At 39.8% G+C, this 23,676-nt stretch overlaps 1 protein-coding gene across 1 annotated transcript; it reads right to left on the reverse strand.

Moving 5' to 3' along the window:
• Positions 1 to 624: 624 nt before the first annotated feature.
• On the reverse strand, positions 625 to 23,246 carry RBSN (rabenosyn, RAB effector). Its single transcript, XM_065408121.1, has 12 exons — positions 23,197 to 23,246; positions 20,682 to 20,997; positions 14,953 to 15,096; positions 13,492 to 13,592; positions 12,679 to 12,724; positions 12,402 to 12,563; positions 10,951 to 11,192; positions 9,838 to 9,908; positions 7,066 to 7,152; positions 4,196 to 4,298; positions 3,447 to 3,551; positions 625 to 1,773 (listed from the first exon to the last, which is right to left on the reverse strand). Exons 2-12 carry the CDS (start codon positions 20,842 to 20,844, stop codon positions 625 to 627), a joined length of 2,373 nt encoding a protein of 790 aa, XP_065264193.1. The 5' UTR covers positions 20,845 to 20,997; positions 23,197 to 23,246.
• Between the last annotated feature and the right edge of the window lie 430 nt (positions 23,247 to 23,676).

The following is a 23,676-nucleotide window of genomic DNA, read 5'->3' on the forward strand; positions in this document are numbered from 1 at the left end:
AATTGATCTGTAGCTTTTATATTCTGCAGCTCAAAGAATCATAGCAGCCTGCTTTTTAACAGCACTTTCTTGTAGCACAATAAGGCAGTTGAACTAGCCTATAACAACTTGCACTAAGTCATTTTCAGGGGAAACATCTGATGCACAAAAATTTTAGAAGATAATGTTGGTCACTTATTAATGGAATTCCAGTTTTAAAGGCTGACCTATAATATTGCAACAAAACCAAAGGAAGAAGGAAAGATGGCAGACTGATGTCTGCATCATCACAGATATTTTTGAATCATCTATTTCCCTATTAGCACTTTCCCATTTTGCCCAGAAATAAGCATGTGATGATAATCAACAATTTAAAAATGTTGTTGTGACAAAGTTCATATTATTTAAAGTTTGTATTATTAAACATGTTTGAGAATAATATAATAGTATTAGAATATTAAGTTTTATTCTCCAAATCCGAATAGTAGTGGAAACACCTAAATGAAAGTGCATAGCACAAAATTCAAGATTCTTCTCATCATTCCCTCTTGTAACCTGTGCTCCTTATTTTTAAATTCAATCTGCTCCATCCTCCAGCATTAACAGTGGACTATAAAGTTATTTTTATGTGGACATATTATTGCTTCAGCACTTGGATTTCTCTTTCTGCTTTGCTAATGTGCGCTTAAGTTCTTTTAAGTTCTCTGTCAGTACCTCCACCTCATCCATCCGTCCGCTGTGTTTGGCATCAAAAATATAAGCCTTGATATTATCAATCTGTTGGAGAAGGAGTTCTTCTTCTATAATGTCCTCTCCTGAGATTTTATTATCATCAACTTCAAAGGGATTGGTAGAAGACAACCCTTCAAATGGATTACCAGAATTCTGATCATTCACAGACTTTTGAAATGGATTTCCATTATCTTCAAAGGGATTTGGAGCATAAACAGTTGCCCCATTTGTTTGCTGATCTTCCTCATCATCTTCAAATGGATTATATTCTTTTTTATCGCTGTGCAGGGCTTTGGTGGGCAAAGAAACCACCTGAGAACGGTCTCTAGCCAATGTGTTAGCAGGGTCTTCTTCTACTTGACTAGTATCTGCCTCATCTTCAAAAGGGTTTAGTAATAGTGTCTGATTTTGATCTGTCTCCCTGATGTACTGTGGGCCTTCTCTGGGTTTGATTGGGAAGACTGAATTCTCTTTAGGTACCTGTTTCTGGACAGCATCTGGAGACGGTGTTTTAGAACTTGGGCTGCTTTTGATCTGAGTGGTATCTAAGTCCAAAGACTGTGCTATCTGGTTCAGGTTTTCTTTTCCAGATTCATGCTGCTGCTGCTTCACTTCTCTGAAGTCTAGAGAACGTGTCCTTGAGTGTTGAGACATTGCTTTGTGTTGCTCCCTTTCCCACTCCTTCTCACGAAGGACCTGAAGCTGCTCCCTCTGCATCTCTTCCTCCTCTGCCTGCCTTTTAGAAAGCTCAATAGCTTTCAGAGTCTGCTGCTGATCATATTCATCTTGAAGCTGTCGCAGGTTCTCTTGCAACATACGGACCTCATCTAACCGATTAGCTGCCTTTGCTTGCTTAATAAAGGATGTAATATTGTCAATCTGCTGAAGAAGTGGGTCGGCTATTTCCCTTTGGCGAGGTAAGCTGGATATAGGTAACCAACCTTCAGATTTCTTTACTGTGCCTCTTTTTGGATAAGGAACCTCACCATTGGGTGCAGCTGTGGATCGGGAAACCAAATCTTTCTGCTTTTCCTCCAGTCTTCTCTGCGTTTCAAGTGTTGCCTAGCAGAGACAAGATTTAAAAGGAGACCCATCAGCTTAAACTCCCATTTTTGCCTGAAATTTTTGTACCTATATGGTTCCAACACCTGAGAATATTATAACTGAAAAGAGTTAGTCACTTTTTTGGTTATTTTGTGCAGTTGACAGCATTTGTATCAAGTCAGTTTCCCCTTTGCTGAAAAAACTCAAACATCAAAGGAGCAAGAAAACCCTATTTTAAAAAATTCAGTGTGCACTATTCGAAGGTTGTTCCGTCAGAAATGAAATTTTTTTAAAGTAATTTTAAAAAGTTGACAGTGTCCATTTCAGAATTGGGCAATATGCACAAGTCTCTCAAAAAGGGAGGATTACTGCACTATTTTGTTTTGTGACTCAGATTATTTAGATTATAGGAGCAACATAACAGATTTTTTTACTCATTTCTACTACAACAGGAGGAATATATAGGGCTTAAATAAGATATTAATGTGAAGTGGCTTGTCTTGGTGTCACCCTTGTGTTCTGTGTTGATCAAACAAGACAAGACTCAGAGCCACAATTTAAAATCTACACATATTAATTTCCACCCAAAAACTAAGATCCGGTTGCTACAAACCTTCTGTCCTGTAGTTATGCCTGGGGCAGTATTTGTATTATGCAGAATACACTGTTCCTCAGTGACAGCCTGTTAGTACAGGGGGTTAAAATACCTCTTACTATCCTTAAAAACAACCCATAGTTCAGTTATATGAGGTATTTGCAATGAGTTCAGAAGGCCAATTACATGGAGATACTTCTGAATCATACAACGATGTGCCCACCCACACTCACAACATGAGTATATCCCAGAGAGAAGCAATCACCACACTTCAAAAGATGCCTGAGTTCCTAACAATAACTGGATGGTTTTTTCCTTGAGTTTATTAGTAGTTTCACAAATCAACTCAAATCCCACCAGAGCTGCCTACATAAACCCTCTCCTGCGCTACACTAGTAGTAGTGTTATATATAAATTATATAACTGTCATCCTCTTCACTGAAGATTGTGTGCACTTACTGAAAAACGTGCCTGATGAGACTGTGCAAAGAGCAATCCTAATTTGATTTGGGTATTAAACTGACCAAGCCTGTCTCTAACAGACACTCTTGTAATGGAATATCACACAGTATTAATTTAAAGGTTTCAGAGTAGCAGCCGTGTTAGTCTTTATCCGCAAAAAGAACAGGAGTACTTGTGGCAGTCTCTAAGGTGCCACAAGTACTCCTGTTCTTTTTATTAATTTAAAGAGGTCATAAATATAATGAAACCTACAGAAATCTTATAACAATATACATTAAATCTTAGAACAGACGGCAAATGTGTCCTCCCTCAGGGAAATGCACTGAATTGAAGAAAAGGATTCTCATTCCTCCCTCTACTCCTACCCCAAGACATACCCAACCCAGCCCTCTCTTTGCTAATGACTCCTTTCTCCTCACAAATTCCCTCCAGGGAATACCACAACCTCATTCCCCAGGGATCCATATAGAAATGGGCCAGTTCCTGTCAGGCTAAATGAGACACAAAGGCCAGTGCTGCAAACAGTTACTCACGTACATGGAGGCACAATGGAGTACTAAGTGAGTAACTACATACACGTGAGTGACTGCAGGAATAGGCCCTAACGCAGCTAAAGCTAGTTCCACATCCTCACCTGTCTTTCCATGTGCAGTTTTCTATCCATCTCTTGTTTTCTTTTCTCTTTCAGTTCTTCATACTTGTCTTTGGTTGGCAGGGACATCAGACCCAACAATTTTTCCTAGAGAAGAGTATAAATAGTAAAATAATACTGCTAACAAACGGCAGGATTTTAGCCTACTCAAAAACAGAAACTCAATTAAAAGGGTAAGGTGATCTAGTGCCTTACTGAGATCCAGTTTTTCAACTTTTCTATACCACAAACCAATGCTCAACAGAAAAAAAAAAAAAGTTTCCCTGCAGCAATTTAATGCTCAGGAAAATAATGAAAGCACATCTAGGTAGGAATATACACTATTCTGAAATAATCAGTCTCTGGAGCACACATTTTAGTCTAATATCTCCTCAGAATTAATGAAAGGTTTAGCTTATATAGAAAACTTTTTTTATTTTGTATTTGTACTTAAAATATTAATAAGCAACAATCGGTGAAACTAGATGTGCAAAATATGCTGTCATTTCAAGAAGGGCATTTAAACATGTTGCACAAGCGTACAGTACTAGGTCTCCAATACAAGTTATCTTCATGCCAAGGGAAAGCCTTAAAAGGCTCATCAGGTCAGACTGCAGGATATTCACCATTTAAATAGCCTGAAAAGTTATTCTTCTCCAATAAGTAATTTGAGTCTAGTCATGGTTCCAATTTTTGCTTTTGAAGAAAACACAGCAGAAGATTCACATATGTGCAACTCATGCTTTGTTTACCTGTACAAAAAGGGTAGCTGAGTATCTAATCATTCTCTGAAGTTGTAGAGTTTTGGGATGAGGTTGAGGCTCTTCATTCAAGCCTAGAGTCAAAATCTTCTTACTGAATCAGAATACGCATACAGTGAATTAGTACAAAAAATAAGGGCCCAGAGTAAGAAAAATTCAAAACAAGATCCAGGTGTTAGAGAGAGACACTGTCAATCTACATTCAGACAGAAGCATGATTTTTCTTAATACGCCTCTACCTCGATATAACGCTACCCAATATAACACGAATTCGGATATAACGCGGTAAAGCAGTGCTCCGGGGGGGCGGGGCTGTGCACTCCGGCGGATCAAAGCAAGTTCAATATAACGCGGTTTCACCTATAACCCGGTAAGATTTTTTGGCTCCCGAGGACAGCGGTATATCGAGGTAGAGGTGTATATTACTACTAGGGCTGTCAAGCAGTTAAAAAAATTAATCACACTGTTAAACAGTAATACAATAGCATTTATTTAAATATTTTAGGATTTTTCCCCTCACATTTTCAAATTTCACTTTATATTTATTTTTGATTACAAATATTTGTGCTATAAAAAACAAAGGAAATAGTATTTTTCAATTCATCTCATGCAAGTACTGCAATAGAATCTCTTTATCATGAAAGGTTTCAGAGTGGTAGCCGTGTTCGTCTGTATCAGCAAAAAGAACGAGGAGTACTTGTGGCACCATAGAGACTAAAAAATTTATTTGAGCATAAGCTTTCGTGGGCTAAAACCCACTTCATCAGATGCATGCAGTGGAAAATACAGTTATAGTTAATATGGCAACACCCATTTTTTCATGTCCTCTGTGTATATACATCTTCCTACTGTATTTTCCACTGCATGCATCCGATGAAGTGGGTTTTAGCCCACGAAAGCTTATGCTCAAATAAATTTTTTAGTCTCTAAGGTGCCACAAGTACTCCTCGTTCTTTTTATTATGAAAGTTGAACTTACAAATGTAGACTTATGTACAAAAAAATAACTGCATTCAAAAATAAAACAATGTAAAACTTTAGAGCCTACAAGTCCACTCAGTCCTACTTCTTGTTCAGTCACTCAGACAAACAAGTTCGTTTACATTTGCAGGAGATAACGCTGCCCACTTCTTGTTTACAATGTCACCTGAAAGTGAGAACAGGTGTTCACATGGGCACCGTTGTAGCTGGCGTCACAAGATATTTACATGCCAGATGCGCTAAAGATTCATATGTCCCTTCATGCTTCAACCACCATTCTAGAAGACATGCGTCCATGCTAATGAGGGGTTCTGCTCGATAACAATCCAAAGCAGTGAAGAACAACGCATGTTCACTTTCATCATCTGAGTCAGATGCCACCAGCAGAAGGTTGATTTTCTTTTTTGGTGCTTCAGGTTCTGTAGTTTCCACATCGGAGTGTTTCTCTTTTAAGACTTCTGAAAGCATGCTCCACACCTTGTCCCTCTCAGATTCTTGAAGGCACTTCAGATTCTTAAACCTTGGGTCGAGTGCTATAACTATCTTTAGAAATCTCACATTGGTACCTTCTTCGCGTTTTGTCAAATCTGCAGTGAAAGTGTTCTTAAAACGAACAACATGTGCTGGTCATCATCCGTGACTGCTATAACATGAAATATATGGCAGAATGCAGGTAAAACAGAAGGAGACATACTATTCTTCCCCAAGGAGTTCAGTCACAAATTTAACTAACACATTTTTTTAACGAGCATCAGCAGCATGGAAGCATGTCCTCTGGAATGGTGGCCGAAGCATGAAGGGGCATACGAATGTTTAGCATATCTAGCACATAAATACCTTGCAATGCAGGCTACAAAAGTGCCATATAAACGCCTGTACTCACTTTCAGGTGACGTGTATACAAAGCCAGCAGCATTATCTCCTGTAAATGTAAACAAACTTGTTTGTCTTAGTCATTGGCTGAACAAGTAGGACTGAGTGGACTTGTAGGCTCTAAAGTTTTACATTGTTTTGTTTTTGAGTGCAGTTATGTAACAACAACAAAATCTACATTTGTAAGTTGCACTTACACAGTAAAGAGATTGCATTACAGTATTGTACAAGGTGAATTGAAAAATATTTCTTTTATCATTTTTACAGTGCAAATATTTGTAATAAAAATAATATTAAGTGAGCACTGTACACTTTGTATTCTATGTTGTAATTGAAATCAATATATTTGAAAATGCAGAAAAACATCCACAAATATTCAATACATTTTAATTGGTATTCTAATGTTTAACAGTGCGATTAAAATTGCAATTACTTTTTTTTAAATCGCGATTAATTTTTTTTTAGTTAATCAGGCGAGTTAACTCCGATTGATCGACAGCCCTAATTACTACAAGTAATACCTAATATTACTGAAAAAGTTTACAGAAAAATATCGTTCAATTTGCTTAATTTGTGCCTTTGGCAGCACTTTATGTATAGTCACTTTCACTATAGTTTATTTCCCATGTGAGTGGATCTCACACAGTAAGAGGGGAAACAAATATTCTTACAAATTAGCAAGTGAGCCTGTAAAACTACAAAATATTGACAGGGAGGACAGGAATACTATCTATTTAAACTTGTTTTTAAAAATTGAGAATGAAGTTGACTATCCTTTTATGTAGACAGGGGTGCTGTGCGCATAGCGGATTCATGACCTAGCATGATTGCTTTTTTGGTTTGTTTTTTCATATTCTCACTCAAACTCTATTAGAAGAGGTGATTTTTCATTTTTCTATGTTTGATTAAATTAAGTACAGTACATTTCAATTTCAGACATTGTCTCTCTAGTTTAGCCCATCCACTAAATAGTTACAGAAATCTCTCTCTCAATGGTTTGTTCCTTACCTTAAAGCATCTATTAACTCATACACTTTCTGCACCTCCACCCTCAGGTCATTAGCATGTTCAAGATTGTAGGTTGTCTCCCCAGCGCTAAGAAAGAAAGAAAACACATCCACATTTACACTAAGTTATGTCCTGCCAGCAATCTATGCAATAGTAAAAATTAACAGGAGGCCTTTTAATATTTCTTATCTCTTCTGTCAGATAAAAAGTCTACTGCAGCCAATAAGATTTCAGGGTGAATGTTCTATGTTAAACTCATAAGTGAAAACAAATTTCTTATTTGCAAAAGGGAAGACAATGGTTAATTTGTGAATGCTAACGTTTCACAGAAGAGTTTACTATATGATTTTATGAACTCATGTATAGTACCTATATTTTAAATACAGCAGTTTTTCTTCTGCCTGTATCTTTATGCATAATGTCTTGTGAATTTATTGTTTCTGTGTGTGTGTGTACATGTACGTACAGTTAATGGCATATTTGTTTATTTTGTTAAACTGAAATAAAACAGTGATACCAAAGCTATCCTCTCCTTAAGTTGGTCAGAAATCAGGACAATTATCAATCAGCATGAAGAAACAACAAACATCAATACACTGTAGTTTTCTAGCATCTTGCTTTTTATATTTATTGAATAAAATATAATCAGTAAGGATTTGTAAGAATGAAGGGTCCCACCACCCATTTTCATATCTTGCACATTATGCAAAAAAAAAAAAAAAAAAGACTATACTATTCTGAATTAATTTTATATCAAATGATCCAACACAACACAAATCTCATAGACATTTCAAACAAGCATCTGAAAACCCACCAGAATCAAGGAAAGGATGAGCCCTGTCAATTCTGAGATATACTTTAGTAATTCAGGACATTTACATTTAGCTTCAGCAATTAAGCTGTGTACTTAACATTTTGCTGTAATGAAGTCTCAAATAACATACTGCCCATTTTCTTCCCTGTAGACCTTGTATTAAAAAAGCAAATAGCTTTTTGGAAAGATGCATGAAAATGCTAACATGCCTTTTTTAATAACTGAATCTCAAAATAACTGGCATTGCAACACATTTGACATTTCATTTAGTGATGGACACAGTACTACAGACTGTACTGTGGTATCATATCTCACTTCATTAATCCACAACCCTAAAAAATTCAGTCTCGCACCAATTTTCTGTACAGATGTAATAGCAAAGTGTGGTAGTGAGATCTCATTGCTGAAACTCATTTTTTAAAATTGGACTTAAATGTTTAATTTGTATATTAGTATAAATAATTAAATTTGTATCACTCTGTTTGGAAAGTGCCTACAATATTTTGGGTGCTATTGCCATATAATGTAATAATAAAGCATAACTATACTTGCCAAAATAAACAAACTGAGCACACATAGCGATGTGGTAGCCTTGATTTGTCAGAGAGTTTGTGAATTTATTCGCTAATTTGCAAAAATTCTAGGATCCGAAATGGGTCTCCCAGTCATTAGCACAAGTTAGTAAGGTCTTACCCTATACTTTACATTTAATATGTGCCACCAGAGAATACAAATATAGCCTTGTGAGGAGTCTAAGCATGAGAACAGATACACAAAATAAGTCAATCTGAATGAGAGAATATGTCCCAAGAGCAGCTCCTGGAAGTGCCTATTAGTATGATAAATTAATTCATTTGGCTTTTGGAATTTTATAGTAGTAAGTAGGGAGAGGGTATTATAATCACCACACTTTGTAGTTCTATACAGCCTTCCCCAGAGAATCTCAATGCTCTTCACAAAGATAAAGACAATGGAGTAAAAAAGATGACTTCCCATGTAGCAGCACTGTATCTGGGAGCAAAAACCTGACATGCTCACCCAGTTATCTGCACTAATGATCCTCCAAAGTCTTCAGAGCAGTTCAAGGGAACATACTAGACCAGATAACGTGAGTTCAAATAATTGAAAGGGGAACCCTACTTAATACCCCACTTTGCCCCTTCACTGGAATGGTCTCCCTGAATCCATTTGCCATGCAGCTTCCTTCTCCTCCTTCAGAACCCAACTTAAAATGTTTGTTTTCAGCTCAATTTCCAATGCTGACCCAATGCTTTGTAAATAAAAAAAATGCACTGTCATTCCCTGAAGCCTTTGTTACTCAGTGAAATAACTCATGTCCTACTACTGACCATACACTGTGTAGACCTCCTCTTACACAGTAGAGGATCTCTTCCTTTGCCACAGCTAGCCTAGAGTCGAAGCCTTTTGGGATAGAGTCTATTGTACTTGTCTGTAAAGTATTATGCCGACTTCTCAGATAAAATTCTGACCACTGACTTAAATAGGGCCAGAATTTCACTCATACTGCATAATAAACATTCACCGATTCAAATCCTCTACCTAACATCCTCCCCTCATTTCCACAAACGTAACAGTTTAAAACACTGTACATTGACGTGATATACCAAAGTATCTCTCCAGGCCACCTAGATGAGATATTTATATTTAGCTTCAGACATTTCAGACTGTCATCTGAAATCTTACCAGAATTAAGCCAAAGATGAAACCTGTCAACTCTAAAATATGCCTTAATAATTTAGGAGATTCACATTTACTAGCTTAGCTTCAGCCACTGAGCTGTGTCTAATATATGGCTATAGTGAAATCTCAGTGTCTAATATTTGGCTGTCCTCAAATCTCAATAGAGAACAGGTTGCCAGTTTTAATTACTATAGACTTTGTATTAAAAACAGCTTTTTAGGGGGAAAAACACATGCAAGAAAATCACATAGGCTTACTTTAATGATTCTGCCATCTTTATGTATTCCGGAGCCTTCTGGTCAACCTTCTCCATGCAAAGTCGGAGTTTCTTGTTTAATCAATCAATAAAATCAAGAGATTACAATGCAGTTCTCCTATATTAGCTATACACATACTCTCCTCACACACAAAAAATAGACATTTGTATGGCATAAATCTTTCATCTGGGGCATGTGCGCATGCATGTAAGAGTTTAGTGCTGATGAATGCTGTCAAATTGACTACCTAGGACAATGAGGTCCTCTATTTATCCACACAACAAATTCAGCATGTGCAGTAGCACAGCAAGCTTCCCTACACTGCCCCACCACTGAACCAAGTTCAGAGACCATTTCTAGGGCTGAGGGGGTATATCTGTCGTCATGACTTCTTCAGTCCTTGGCCTCTCTGCTGAGATTGTTGACAAGAGGACCAGTTAGTGCTAACTATGGTGTTCTGATATGTGATATTGACATCTAGCCACTGGGAACTGAACTAAAACCCATCAATCCATTTCACAGACACCACCAAAGAGCCATCAGATTATGACTTTCAGTCACTATTGGCTTGGATTGTATTTGAACCCATAACCTAGAAGTGAAAGGCTCCAGTTATAGCCTATTACTAATTTCCTGAGCCATCCTGTCCAACTGTCCTCCAGCCCCCATACAAGAAACGGTTAAAAGCAAAAGGCATAGATTGTGTACACTCCATTAATGTAGTGCAGATACACAAATATGCATATACATACTTCTTTTAAAATGCATTTTATGAGCAACCCAGCTGAGGAAGACCAGAATTTGGGAGTCACCTCAGAACTATTGTCTCCAGATGATTAGAGATAAAACAGGTCACAAAGTGAGATGCTTCTTCATCAGGCTAGGGAGAAGGAACCATTTATTACACAGCCCTACATACATTTATATCCCAGCTAGTGGACAGACAACGCCATCCTGTATTCCATTTTCCTGGAGTGGTGAACAATAAATGGTGCACAGATAAAGGAAGTCAGATGAGGGAGCTAAGGCAGGGACCAAGTGTGAGCATTGCCTACATATAGTTCCATGCCATCCTCCACACCCACCCTGAACAAGTAATAGGTTTTATTTTACCTCATAGAGTTTCACAATATCCGGTGTGTATTCTTTCTCATCAATCTGTTGCTCTCTTTTGAGTAGGGTGTCTTTACAGTGCCTACAGCAGCGGATTCTGTCATCGTCCTTCTCATCCAGAACTGAGCTCACGCTGCTTACGCTGCTAATGCTGCCACGACGGGAACCATGGATACTATTAGGTGAGGAGTTTGGACTGGTATGAGAGGCCAGGGCCTCTTTGCTGGCACTGGTCAGTTTGCCTGAAAACCACAAACACAAACAAATGATTCTTTAATACCCAGAAGGCCAGGGGTTCTCAAACTGGGGTCATGACCCCTCAGGGGGTCACAAGGTTATTATGTGGGGGGTCGCAAGCTGTCAGCCTTCACCCCAAACCCCGCTTCACCTCCAGCATTTATAATAGTGTTAAATATATTTTAAAAATGTTTTAAACGTATGGGGGGGGTCGCACTCAGAGGCTTGCTGTGTGAAAGGGGTCACCAGTACAAGTTTGAGAACCACTGCAGAAGGGAATGAATATTTCCAGTCTCTCATTGGGACTAAATAGACACACATGTTCTACAAATTTCAGAGAGGAAAACATCTTGTTAGGGAGGCAGGAACTAGCTATTGGGACATCCTACACCCCTTTGTAAGCAATTTATCAGATTAGCAAGCGGCTAATCAGATAGATGAGGACCTTATGTTGTAAGACTCGCATATACAATTAACAATTACCAAGATTATTTTTATATTAATAATTAGCCAGAGTTATGGGGCATCACAGCTCCTCTCTGGAACTATATGACATGTGCCTGAAGACAGAGGAGAATAAATTAAAATGACTGTATGATCAAGACCAATGTTAATCAAGTGATTTTGTGAACTAATCCCCATTTAATTCATAAAAGGGAGGATAGTATTTTTCTCACAGTACTGCTAGTGGGCTCATTACAGACTTGATAGCTGACCACTTCATAGCACTATCCATCTGTCTTCTTCCCACTGCTCTCTTAAATAGTCATTAGTGCTAGCAGACCAGCGTATAAGGGCTGCAGCAACAATTTGTCTTGTTTAGTCAAAGCTACCAGGTGCTACAGCTGCTAGGAGAAGGCATGGTGTAGCTGTCAGAGCACATCGCTAGGAACCAAGAGATCTGGATTCTAGTTCTGTTTACCTGGGTCTAATACTTATCTAGCCTGCAGTAAGGCTTAATTCATTAATGTTTATAAAGCACTTTGAGCTCCTTGAAAAGATGCTACAGAAATGAAAAATGCCAGTATTAAAGAAATTCAACTGCACCACACTGGGAAATCCTGGGAACTGGGTATACCAACTGGAGAATCATAGACAGGAACCTTTGATGAAAACAGACATAAGCAGCTCAGATGGAAAAAGCTGAACCCCTTTAGTTGGTGTTCTCAAAGAGAGGACGACAGGAGTAACTCACATCTGCCCACTGTACTCACTCGCCAACGGAAGGCTGACAAGCTCCATACACTTCTTGCACATGATAGACCCACAAAGGCGGCAGTGGTGACGTCTGTTCCGAATGCTGAACTTGTTGCCACAGTCTGGGCAGAATGGTACATCCTGATCATTGACCCAAGGCACAACAGACTTCTCTATAGCTATTCATGGGGAAACACACACAAAAAAACACCTCACCTTAGAACCACCATGAAATCCATTTATCAGCTGGTGTGAAACATCAGCAAAGTTAGTTTGATGTAAGCTTGTACCAACCTCTTATTTTAGCTGACTCTGTATTTGTTCTGTCAAATGACGTAAGCTGGCAAAGGACACATAGAGGAGTTAATCAGGTCAATTGCATGCTTCTCATAAGATAATATTTACAGGCCTCAAGAATGGCATTTTTAACAGCTTGGACCTCTCAGCCTTGACAGCATTCTCTTATGTACTGAAAAAGTAATCTGTCCTTTACAGCAACCTCCCTGTACTTTCCCAGTATTTCTACAACAACACTGGTGTAAACAGCACATGACACAGGTAAGCCAGGTGCCTGACCTGAGCTCATACTAACTTCGATGAATACAACAGATTGCTTACAATATCTTGCGTATTTTTCCTACAGCACCCATCAGCACTGTATCTACGAAAAGATACAAGTAAACTAGAGCTACGAGACAGGGTCCACAATAGAATATAAATAATAAAAGATTTGGTGCAAAAATATGAAGCAGACAGTATGAGGGAGAGGCTTAGCACTGCAAAACTAGAAGAAAATAGTAAAGGGATGGTGCTTGGCCCACTGAGAGGTAGAAGTTCTTCAAAGTATAAGGGGCAACATGGAATAGGGGCATTAACTCAAATTGAAAATGGAGCTCTTAAGTACAGGACCAGGCCAAGCACAGGACACACAAGAAAATGAGAGCCCAAAAGGAGAATGTATGGGAGACAAAATATTTATGGTTAAACCTCCAACATTTCTGAAACAACTTGGGCATTACACAAATTGTGCACATTACAGACTCAAACAAGATTTTACATCAAGTCTTCTATACATTCACAGGAATAATCAAGAAGTAACAAATTTACCTTCTCTAACCTGATTATTAATTTATTGACTTCAACAACATAATGATCAATCCTAGCTGCTCGGTGTTTCTTGAAATCAGAAAGATGGCTCCTCATGGCACCTGGTCAGAAAAGACAGATTAAGAAAGTCTCCAGATTCAAGTCACATGACCTTGTAAATGTCAGTTTAAAGGAAACTTTAATCTCTTTTCACTATTTGCTACTCAGGTTCAAATGGAAGTTTAAAGACCAATTGGAATCCTGTATTTTAACAGCACTGCTTTGAATACAATTGTAGATTAAACCTCTTATCTGCAGGCTGGCTTTAGTGATAAACAGAGCACATTATTTCTACCGCTAAAATTACAAGCATTATTTTAAGACAGCAAAAGCAACAACAACAAAAACCTCTTCCTATTACTCTCTTGATCCCTCAATTACCAGTCAACAACAGCTTACTAAATGTAAGAGTTACTTCCTTTTCATTTGCTGACTACCACTGGAATTGGGACTAAAGCTGTCAAACGGATATTAAAAATGCAACTGCAATTCCTCTTTCAGATTTCTAATTTCCTTTTTTTCTCTTCAAGGATTTTAAAATCTGACTGCCAAATACATAAGAGAAATCAAAACTGCTTAAGCACTTCAAGAAAAGTGCAATTCAACACTGCTCAAGATGTTTCTTCTGGTTCATATTTTATTCTCAGATATATGGAAATCATGAAGCAATGACTTTTTTTCCTGCAACACAATTGATGGAGCAAGAAATCAATGCTGAGGTTACACTACAAATATTTATTTATAAATATATAACAGCATTTGTCGCCTCACCTCCTCATACTAGTGCAAGCCAATAACCACATACAAAATATAGGTCTCTCTTGCTGCTGAAGAGTAAAACACTCAAAGCCTAACTGAACAATACAATACACCATGAAGCTCACCCACTTAGGCTTTGGCAGACCAAAGGGACTGAGTTCCAGAGGTGTAGGTCTGCCACCAGTCCTGTGGGATTTCATCCCAGGACCCAACAGCAAAAATGCCCCTGAAAACTGTAACCATAACAGGATACAGCGTAAGAGGCAATCTCCAATAATGATATTAGAAGTAGATAGTACAAACAAGACACCCTTGAACTTTAAAGAAGACTTGATATGGACCTGAACTTTGCCAAGCAGGCCTGTTTCTAACAACGCCCCCCCAACTCAAACCCAAGCAATACAGAAATATTGAGAAAATCAGAACCTGAATCCACACTTAGTGGCTCAGGGACATAAAGTAACACATCTATTTTCTAAAATGTTACCCAAGAGCCTGCGTATAGATAACAAAACAATACACAAGGCATCAGCTCTCTACACAGTGGACCAAATTCTATGTAGACTTACAATCTGTGCAACTCCACTGAAATCAATTGGATTGTACTGAGTGTAAGTTAACAGAAAATCTGTCCTACTACACATGGCTTTCCTGTTTTCTTACCCAGTTCTTGGGGCTCCCACATGTATGGATCTACTCCACCATAGCTGAAAGACTCGTATCGCTCCTGAGCCCCAGTATCAGTTCGGTCATCTCCTTCTCGTTTCAATAGCTTCTTCTTTGCTTTTTTGGCCTTTTGGACTAGATCTGAAAAACAAATCAAACACTAAGCAGTCAGTCCCTGAACACTTGTCATTTGAAGCCACTATCAACTTCATCTGCTCATTTAGCATAATCCAATTTCCTTTAAAACAATAATATTTTTCCTCCATAAAAATAAGCTGGCCTGGTGTATAGATCCAGAAAGCATCCCCATACATATGTCAGACAGTGGTGAGGCTGGACATAAGGAGATGTTTAGCATTCACATCTCCTGTTGACAAACTTGAGTTACAGGTGCTCAGCACCAGCATCAGTGTTTTATGACAGAAAATTATGCAAATAAATGAATCTAAAATAGTGAACCGTTGACTGACGCATTATTGCAGGGGTCCAATCCTGCAGGGTGGTGCACACCCTGCAAGTGCTGAGCACCTCTCAATTCCCAGTAATTTCTCTGGGAGCTGAGGTTACTCAGCACTTCACAGGATTGAGCTCCAAGAAAGGGAACCCTGTCCAAAGTCAATTTACCGACCCCACCCTAAGGAAAGCCACAAAACAATGATCAGCAAATGCCTTATCCTCTTCATTAAGCGTTATAAAGGCAGCTCCTTGAATGTACAACTATCTTTAGTGCAGTACCTTTGTTTTGAGGATTCTGCTTATAAATGGTAGTGCTTTGCAGTACTTAGTTACATTCTTTGTATTTCACACACACACGAAACAAGTAAAAAGAAGACATTTAGCAATGTTGTAATAGTGAACATATTTTAAATATGAATGCATTGTACCAGACTACCTCACATGAGAGGAGTGTTACTGAGAGAGGGGCATGGTCTAGTGGGCCAAACAAAGGACTGGGAGTCTGAAACTTCTGAGTCTTCATCCCTATTGCCACACTTGCCCCTGAGATATTGGCCGAGGCATTTTAGTATTCTGTTTCGGCTTCCCCCTCTGTAGAGATATGGGAATACTTAGCTACTGACTCACGGGGATGTTATGAGAATTAATCAGCTGAATGCAAAGAGCTCTGAAGTTGAAAAGCACTGTAAGTACTATGATAATATTAGTCAAATTCTCTTACTTGGCTCAACCTGGTGGGAATATTAATGTGCCAGTTAAACCATCTTCCCAATTATCAGCAGCTCACAGGAATACAGTGTACCCTTACAAAGACTTATTTTTCAAGCAATCTGTGAAATTAAAACACCGGACAAAGTACTAGATATGAGAACATTTTAAAAACATAACACAAGTCTGATTCATTTAGCAGCTATTAGAGGGCAGGTAAGCAGCCTGTTCTGAGGAAGTTACTGTTCACAAGCACCAGCTCACATCTGCAGTGAATTGGCTGCAGACCCTCCCACGTATACTGTTTTAAACAGAACAAATGTCACATTTATCCACCAGTTAACAATTATTTTTTGCTCTTCTAAAGCATCTTGCTTCCAACGATCTCAAAGCACTTTATACAAACATTACGACTCACAACAGCTGTGGGCTGAGGTCACAGGTATGATTAGCCCCATTTGACAGATGGTTAAATTGAGGCACAGAAGATGAGTTTCACATAGGTTCACAGAGTCAGTTGCAGAGTTAGGAACATAGCCCAGAAGTCCTGACACCCAAGACTTTCCTCTAGAAAAATCAGGGTGGCTGCTAGGGGTTTATACTGTTTTTATGACAACTCTTGATAGACAGGAGCCAACCTCAACTTTCCAACCACCACCTATGCTGTAGGAGGAACTACAGTCATTAGTCCAACCAATTAAATAAGAAAACAATTACTATGAGCATATTACAGATGTGAATTAGTAGCAATTCTATAATTAGGGTTATGTTGATACTTTCACTTAAAATTAGAGTAAAATCCCTGTTTCACATTTTATTGATGAGAGTCTCCAGTTTATCACAATTACTGTTCAGAAAACAAAATGAACTTTTCTAGGACATTTTCTGGATAGAATACTTGATAACTATGAAGTGAAAGAGAAAACTAAGAAAGTACAGTTTTGAATTTTAGCCCCAAGGGTTTTGTTGTTTTGTTTTTTAGCAGTTTTGGTTTTTGTTTTGTTTGCAGGGCACAGGGAGTAGCTCATTCTAACTGCACAACCACACATCTGCACTTCCACATCTAAGGCCTGGTCTACACTAACCCCCCAAATCGAACTAAGATACGCAACTTCAGCTACGTGAATAACGTAGCTGAAGTCGACGTACCTTAGTTCGAATTTACCGCGGTCCAGACGCAGCAGGCAGGCTCCCCCGTCGATGCCGCGTACTCCTCTCGCCAAGCTGGAGTACCGGCGTCGACGGCGAGCACTTCCGGGATCGATTTATCGCGTCTAGACAAGACGCGATAAATCGATCCCAGAAGATCGATTGCTTGCCGCCGAACCAGCGGCTAAGTGTAGACATACCCTTAGAGACAGGCCACTTTTGAAATTTAAAAATTATACAAAATAAAGATTATTTCCCTTGATTAAGTCATCCAGAATAATTTAAGCATCAGCCAGAGCCAACATGTGGCTAATATCAATGTTTATTAATTCTGTTTATAAAGACGTTTGAAACCCTCAGGTGAAAGGCTCTATAAGAAGTCCCAAGTTAATGGGGTAACCAGGGCTGTCTTAGCTTTGCTAGGGCCTAGGGCCGAAGCCTGAGCCCCACCACACAGGACAGAAGCTTAAGCGGGGCAAGGCTCAGGTTACAGGCCCCTTGCCTGGGGCTGAAGCTCTTGGGCTTTGACCCCCCTGCCCGGGGTGGTGGGGCTCAGTCTTTGTCTGCCCCCCCATGGTGCTTGGGTGGGCTCAGGCCCTCCTGGGGTCATGTAGTAATTTTTGTTGTCAAAGAGATTGCAGTGCAATGAAGTTTGAGAACCCCTGCCTTAGTGGATCACAGCTCTTTATGGGTCTTTTAAAACAACAATACACTAGGGGGCACTTTTTAAATGCTGGAAGCAGGTCAGTACCACTAAAGTGGATATTAAATTATTATTTTGTATTACCAAAGCCCTAGGAACTCTAGTCATGGACCAGGACAACATCATGATAGGTGCTGTACAATCACATTAGCATCTTAGTCTTTGCTATTCTGATATCTTCATAGAGAGACAACCCAAATCTGCATATGCAAACAGTGGGGAGGGAAATCTTTGAAGATTATTTTATTCAAGGAAATGGAGTCAAAGGATTAGAATATGATAATTCAACAGTGTTGGTTCTTTAATATATCTGCTAGCAAAAAGCATTCAACAGTTTCAACATGATCATAGACGGGCCTGAGTTAGCACCACCAGCAGCTCTTCTACGGACACTATTTATTTCTTTGTCTGCGAAGGGAGGGAAACTTAGTTTCTCTTTGGCCAGATTTAACCTGCAGGTCATAGGTTTGGTAGCTTCACCACTGGCATAACTGATTTACACCACCCTACAGAAACAGCCTTGATTTACACCACCTTACATAAATAGCCTTTGTTACATTTGTTTTACAAAACCTTTGTTAAAGGCTTTCCAGTCTCTTGTGCTGTGAATTTCCAGTAAAGTCCATGTTTAAAAATATCTATTTACTATCAAGCTAATATCTGGCAATTTCTAAAGAATATTGTAGGATACAAATCTGTCACACAAATAATATATAACAAGTAAAAAGTGAATAGTGACATTATAATGCACTTCAATAGTTGCCATACAGTATCTACTAAAGATAGTACCATGCAATCACATAATTTTTCTATAATTTGTCATAAAAAGTTTAACATGTATATTAATATGTCATGGGATACATGCAAATTGGAAACCTGCTGTACTTTTCCTCACTGTTATCAGTTACCCACATCATCTCAATTAAAATTTACTCAGTCAAAAGGGCTACCTGAGGAGTAAGGTACTACTCAATGCGAGTGAGGATATCAATCTGGTTTAGAGATTTTTCTCATGGACCACTTCTCCTTTTAGTCATAATGGCATCCATTTCCTACTGTGCAAACCATATCCCCTCTCATTCTTGATCTCATAGGTAAGGCAAAAAATTTCTCACAGAGGTCACAGAAGCCATGGAATCTGTGACTTCCCGAGACCTCTATGACTTCAGCACGTTGGCTGGGAGCTGCGGGGTACCCTGAGGACTTTGAGGGTGGGACAAAAACAAGAAAAAGTATGGGTTCCTCATGACTATCAGAGATAAGGCTCTTTCACACCCACTTCATCTCCCCTCACAATAAAAACAAATACAAGTTTAAATTTAAAAAAACATAGTACATTAACACAGGCCCATGTAAAAGCATATATAAATGATAGTCTTATCCACCCGCATTTAGGACACTTTGAACTCTGCAAGAAATCACTTAGAAATATTTCTGACGTGAAGTTTGAATACTACTCCCCCACTTAATATAAAAGCAATTTTGTTGTTTTCTATGCTAGGGTGAGTTTTATTGGATATGGCCTGACATGAATAACTATGACAAAGTTATAAAAGGCAGATAAAAACAACATCCTTAAAAATGCAAATTAAAGAAAATTTTGAAAAAGTGAGACTATTATATTTTCAATTAAAGGGACACTACTGACGTAGCAGAACCCAAAATGTAGGTGTTTCGTTTAAAAACAAAAAACAGTTAGGAAAAACCTAACACAAGTTCTCTTTTTCTTAAACCAATGAAAAGAATATTGTTGTTTTGGTTTAAATATTCCAGTGTGGTACTTGCAATTCCAATACTACAGCATTGTGCTAGTGCAGGAGAACCCCCAAGAGCGAAACTGACCAGTCTACTCTAATTGTCCAAAATGGGTGAATGGCTAAAAGCAAATGAGCAGCGGAAGTGGTGAAAAGTAAATTAGATTTATAAAACTGAATTTTAATAATTTAACGTGGTCTAAGAGTAACATAAGCAATGTTTTTAAATAAAAAAGATTGTTTGAATATATGGCTTTTAATCTCAAAGTGTCTTTTTAAGCAGCACTGTCAATTATAGTTAAAAATTATAAAAATTCAAAATTAAGGAAAAACAATTAAGCGACTTTCCAGAAAAACACTCAAAAGACTGTTTCTGCACATTTTACTCTACACATAAAATTAAAGTGTATATGAACAAAAAGCTAAGAACAATCTTTTATCATCACAAAAATGGAAAAGTATGATTATCTAAACAGCACAGAAATCTAGTATAAATATAGTCAAGGCACCCAGCAATTAAGGGGTGCAATTGACAAGATCAAGGCATCCACATCGTAGTCAGCTGACAAATCCCTGGGCATAATGTCAGAAATAGACTGTGGAAGTTACAAGGATAACTGCTATTAATTCTAATACTATAACTCGTCCAGCATTTTCTAAATTGGGTGTGTAAAATTAGGCATCTGAAAATCAAGCCACTTATTTAGGTGCCTAACGTTAGGCAACCAAGATAGAAAACATTGTTGAAGCTTTCTGTTGGAAATTGTACAGTAATTATTATTTGGCCTAAATCCATTTACACATAAACCAACCCCGCTCTTAACTCATTTTAATCAATATTTTAATGAAGTGAAACTTATAGATGAGACACTTTTAGGAGTCTGTAGTACAACAAACATTTTTCACTGTATGGTATTTTACAGAGCAGAAGTTAAAGCTGCTGTCATGACTCTTACTTCTGAGTTGTCCTTTGACATCTCTGTCCTCACTTGAGTGTTCTTCTTCATAGTGAGACTGAAGCTGATAGAAAGACTGCAGATCCTTCAGGCACAGTGGACACAGAAAACCCTCTCTCACTTCCACAGGGTCATCAAATGGAGGAGGGTAGTTTGATGCCATGGTGTTTTGTTCACTCGTGGGATACTGCTGTCCCGCGAGTCTTAGCAGCAGTGGAACAGCAATATGCTGTTCAGTAGCATTATGTCTGATGAAACAACTGAGCTAATGAAGAGAAAGTGCCATCGTCCCTTGTAGCTTGTGCAAAACAACACTCTGAAAGAGATCCACAGAGCAATTTTAAACAGGATGAACAGTTTAACTCAGTAACTCTCTCTGATCTTTTAATAATCCAGTTATAGCCTAGAACACTGCTCCACAGAGGACTGAAGGGACTAAATCAGTGGCTCTCAACCTTTCCAGACTACTATACCCCTTTCAGGACTCTGATTTGTCTTGCATACCCACAAGTTTCACCATGCTTAAAAACTACTTGCTTACAAACTCAGACATAAAAATACAAAAGTGTCACAACACACTATTAATGAAAAATTGCTGACTTTCTCGTGTTTACCATATAATTATAAAAAAATCAATTGGAATATAAATATTGTACTTACATTTCAGTGTATATATATAGAGCAGTATGAACAAGTCATTGTCTATATGAAATTTTAGTTTGTCCTGACTTCGCTAGTGCTTTTTATGTAGCTTATTGTAAAGCTAAGCAAATATCTAAATGAGTTGATGTACACCTGGAAGAGCTCTGCGTACCCCCAGGGGTACACATACTTCTGGTTGAGAACCACTGGACTAAATCACTACTTCACCTCTTCATATCACACAGTGCACAGGACCCTCAAGTATTTTGTGGGTGGAAAAAGTGGACCCTTCCTTCAGGCAATACTTTGGTGTAACACACAAGTTTCTCATACGCTCCTTCACTTGGGAAGAAAACTTCTATGAAGAATGACAAGGAATGCTAAAGGAAATAAAGTTATGTGAGCATGGCCAGTCTGACCCAGAATGTTTGGGATGCTGGAAGCATTCTGGTAAATATTTTTAGCAATACCAAATGTGACAGAGGGCAATTTCCTGGATAAACGGTAATGAATTAAGTTAAACCTTAATTAAGTTTAATATCTTTGGGATCCATTGTATTAAAAATGCAATTATTTATGTGTTATTGTATGATTGTATGTAAATTTTCTAGGAGAGTGACTAATGTAAAGAACCGTTTGGGACAATTGATGTGAAGTGGGTTTCCTAGGATGTACTTAGGAGGCTGTTCAGCGCTGAAATACTCCCTGAGAAGGGACAGAGACACGTGTCTCCACCCAAAAGGTGCGTCAGCCAGGGGTTTGGAGCCTGAGAGTGGGGTGCTTTTGCTGGATCACAGAAGGGAAATACAGCTGCTGTTGCCCTGAACTGTGACACCAAGCCAGACAATGTACTAAACAGCCGAGAAGGACAGTGAAGGATCTTTATTGGGGAGAAGAATAGTTCAGGAAGGTAGGTACACCTAAATGGGAGCCTGGTTGAGGATCTGCTCCCAGAAAGGAGGCAGATCTGGTCCACCATGTGTTTGTAGTATAACTTCCTGGCCTGCTTCATTGTGTTCAAGAAAGGGCTAATCTATTATTCTTTATCTGATTCTAACTCCTTCCTATTGTGTAATTTAGTTTCTGTTTATGTCCCCGCCTGTACATTACATTGCTTTGTCCCAGATATTGTTATGCCATTAGTTAGCTCCCAGCTGTTGGAATTTCTTCCTAATGCTCTCATCACCTCCTATCTTGGATATTCACATCTTGATACATGAGAAAGCTGCTTTAAAACTATCGTCTCACTTGTATACAACACCTTTCATTCCCGGAACAATGTACGCACCCAAACACCACAACAGGCTTAAAATGCAGCCACCTCTAGGGTGGAGCGGTCAACAGCACAGAGCAACACTGCCCCAGTTTGTGAAAGGAAGTGAGGAGTGCTACACCGAACTGGGTGTGTGATGGGAATTTAAAGTGGCCATGCAGCTACCCAAACTGGGGCAGCCTGACTGTCATGAAACGCGCCACGGGATCTCTGCCAGGAACAGGTGACCGCCTGCGAGACCTGCAGCCCCCGCCCTGGTTCAGCCCTGACTCACCGGGATCTGATTCACCGGCACCGGGGCGCTCCCCGCCGAGCATCGGCAACAACGTCAGCACCCCCCGGCACTGCCCCCAGCTCACCCCACTGCAACGGGGGGCTCCCCTCCTACCCCAATGCTCTGGGCCCGGCAGCCGTTACTCGGCCCCGCCCACTCCCGTGAGCGAGGAGGGGACGCCCCCCACCCTGCGGTACAAGGGGCGCAGGGCAGAGGCGCGCGCCCCAACCGGGGTGCGGACAGGGGCTCAGCCCCGCCTGACAGGGAGCCCAGCCCGGCGGGTGGGACCTGGGGGGACTCGGAGCCCACCCCGGGGCGGGTCTCACCTCGGCTCCCAGGCGGGGCAGCGGCAGCTGGCGGCTCCCGACCGCGTGGGACTGAAGGAGCCGCGGCCCAGCCGCGTCTGGCTACGCTAGGGGCCAAGGCCCGGGATCCGGGCAGGACGAGCGCCGAGCCAGCGATGAGGGAGGAAGGCGGGTTCATCCGGGATATCAGGGCGGGGCCCGGCCGAGGAGCCGCTGCCGAGCGTCGAGTCATGGATCGAGGAGGAGGGAGGCTTGCAGCAGACCAGAGCCAGGGCTGGAAGGGAGCGGGCGGGGAGTCCCCTGGGCTATGAGCAGGGGCAGGCTAAGGACAGAAGGGGAGCCTTGGGGCTGTGATCCTTGTGAAAGTGGCATTGTCAGCCCCCCATCTCCAGTATTGCCAGCCCCCCAACGATCATGAGAATTAACAGTGGGGAAGGGCAGGGGTGGTGGCTTTCTGGTTTCCAAGCCTTTAGGGTACACTCCAGTCACGTTTTCATGCTT

Source organism: Emys orbicularis, chromosome 7 (genome assembly GCF_028017835.1).
Source record: "Emys orbicularis isolate rEmyOrb1 chromosome 7, rEmyOrb1.hap1, whole genome shotgun sequence".
Taxonomy (NCBI): Eukaryota; Metazoa; Chordata; order Testudines; family Emydidae; genus Emys; species Emys orbicularis.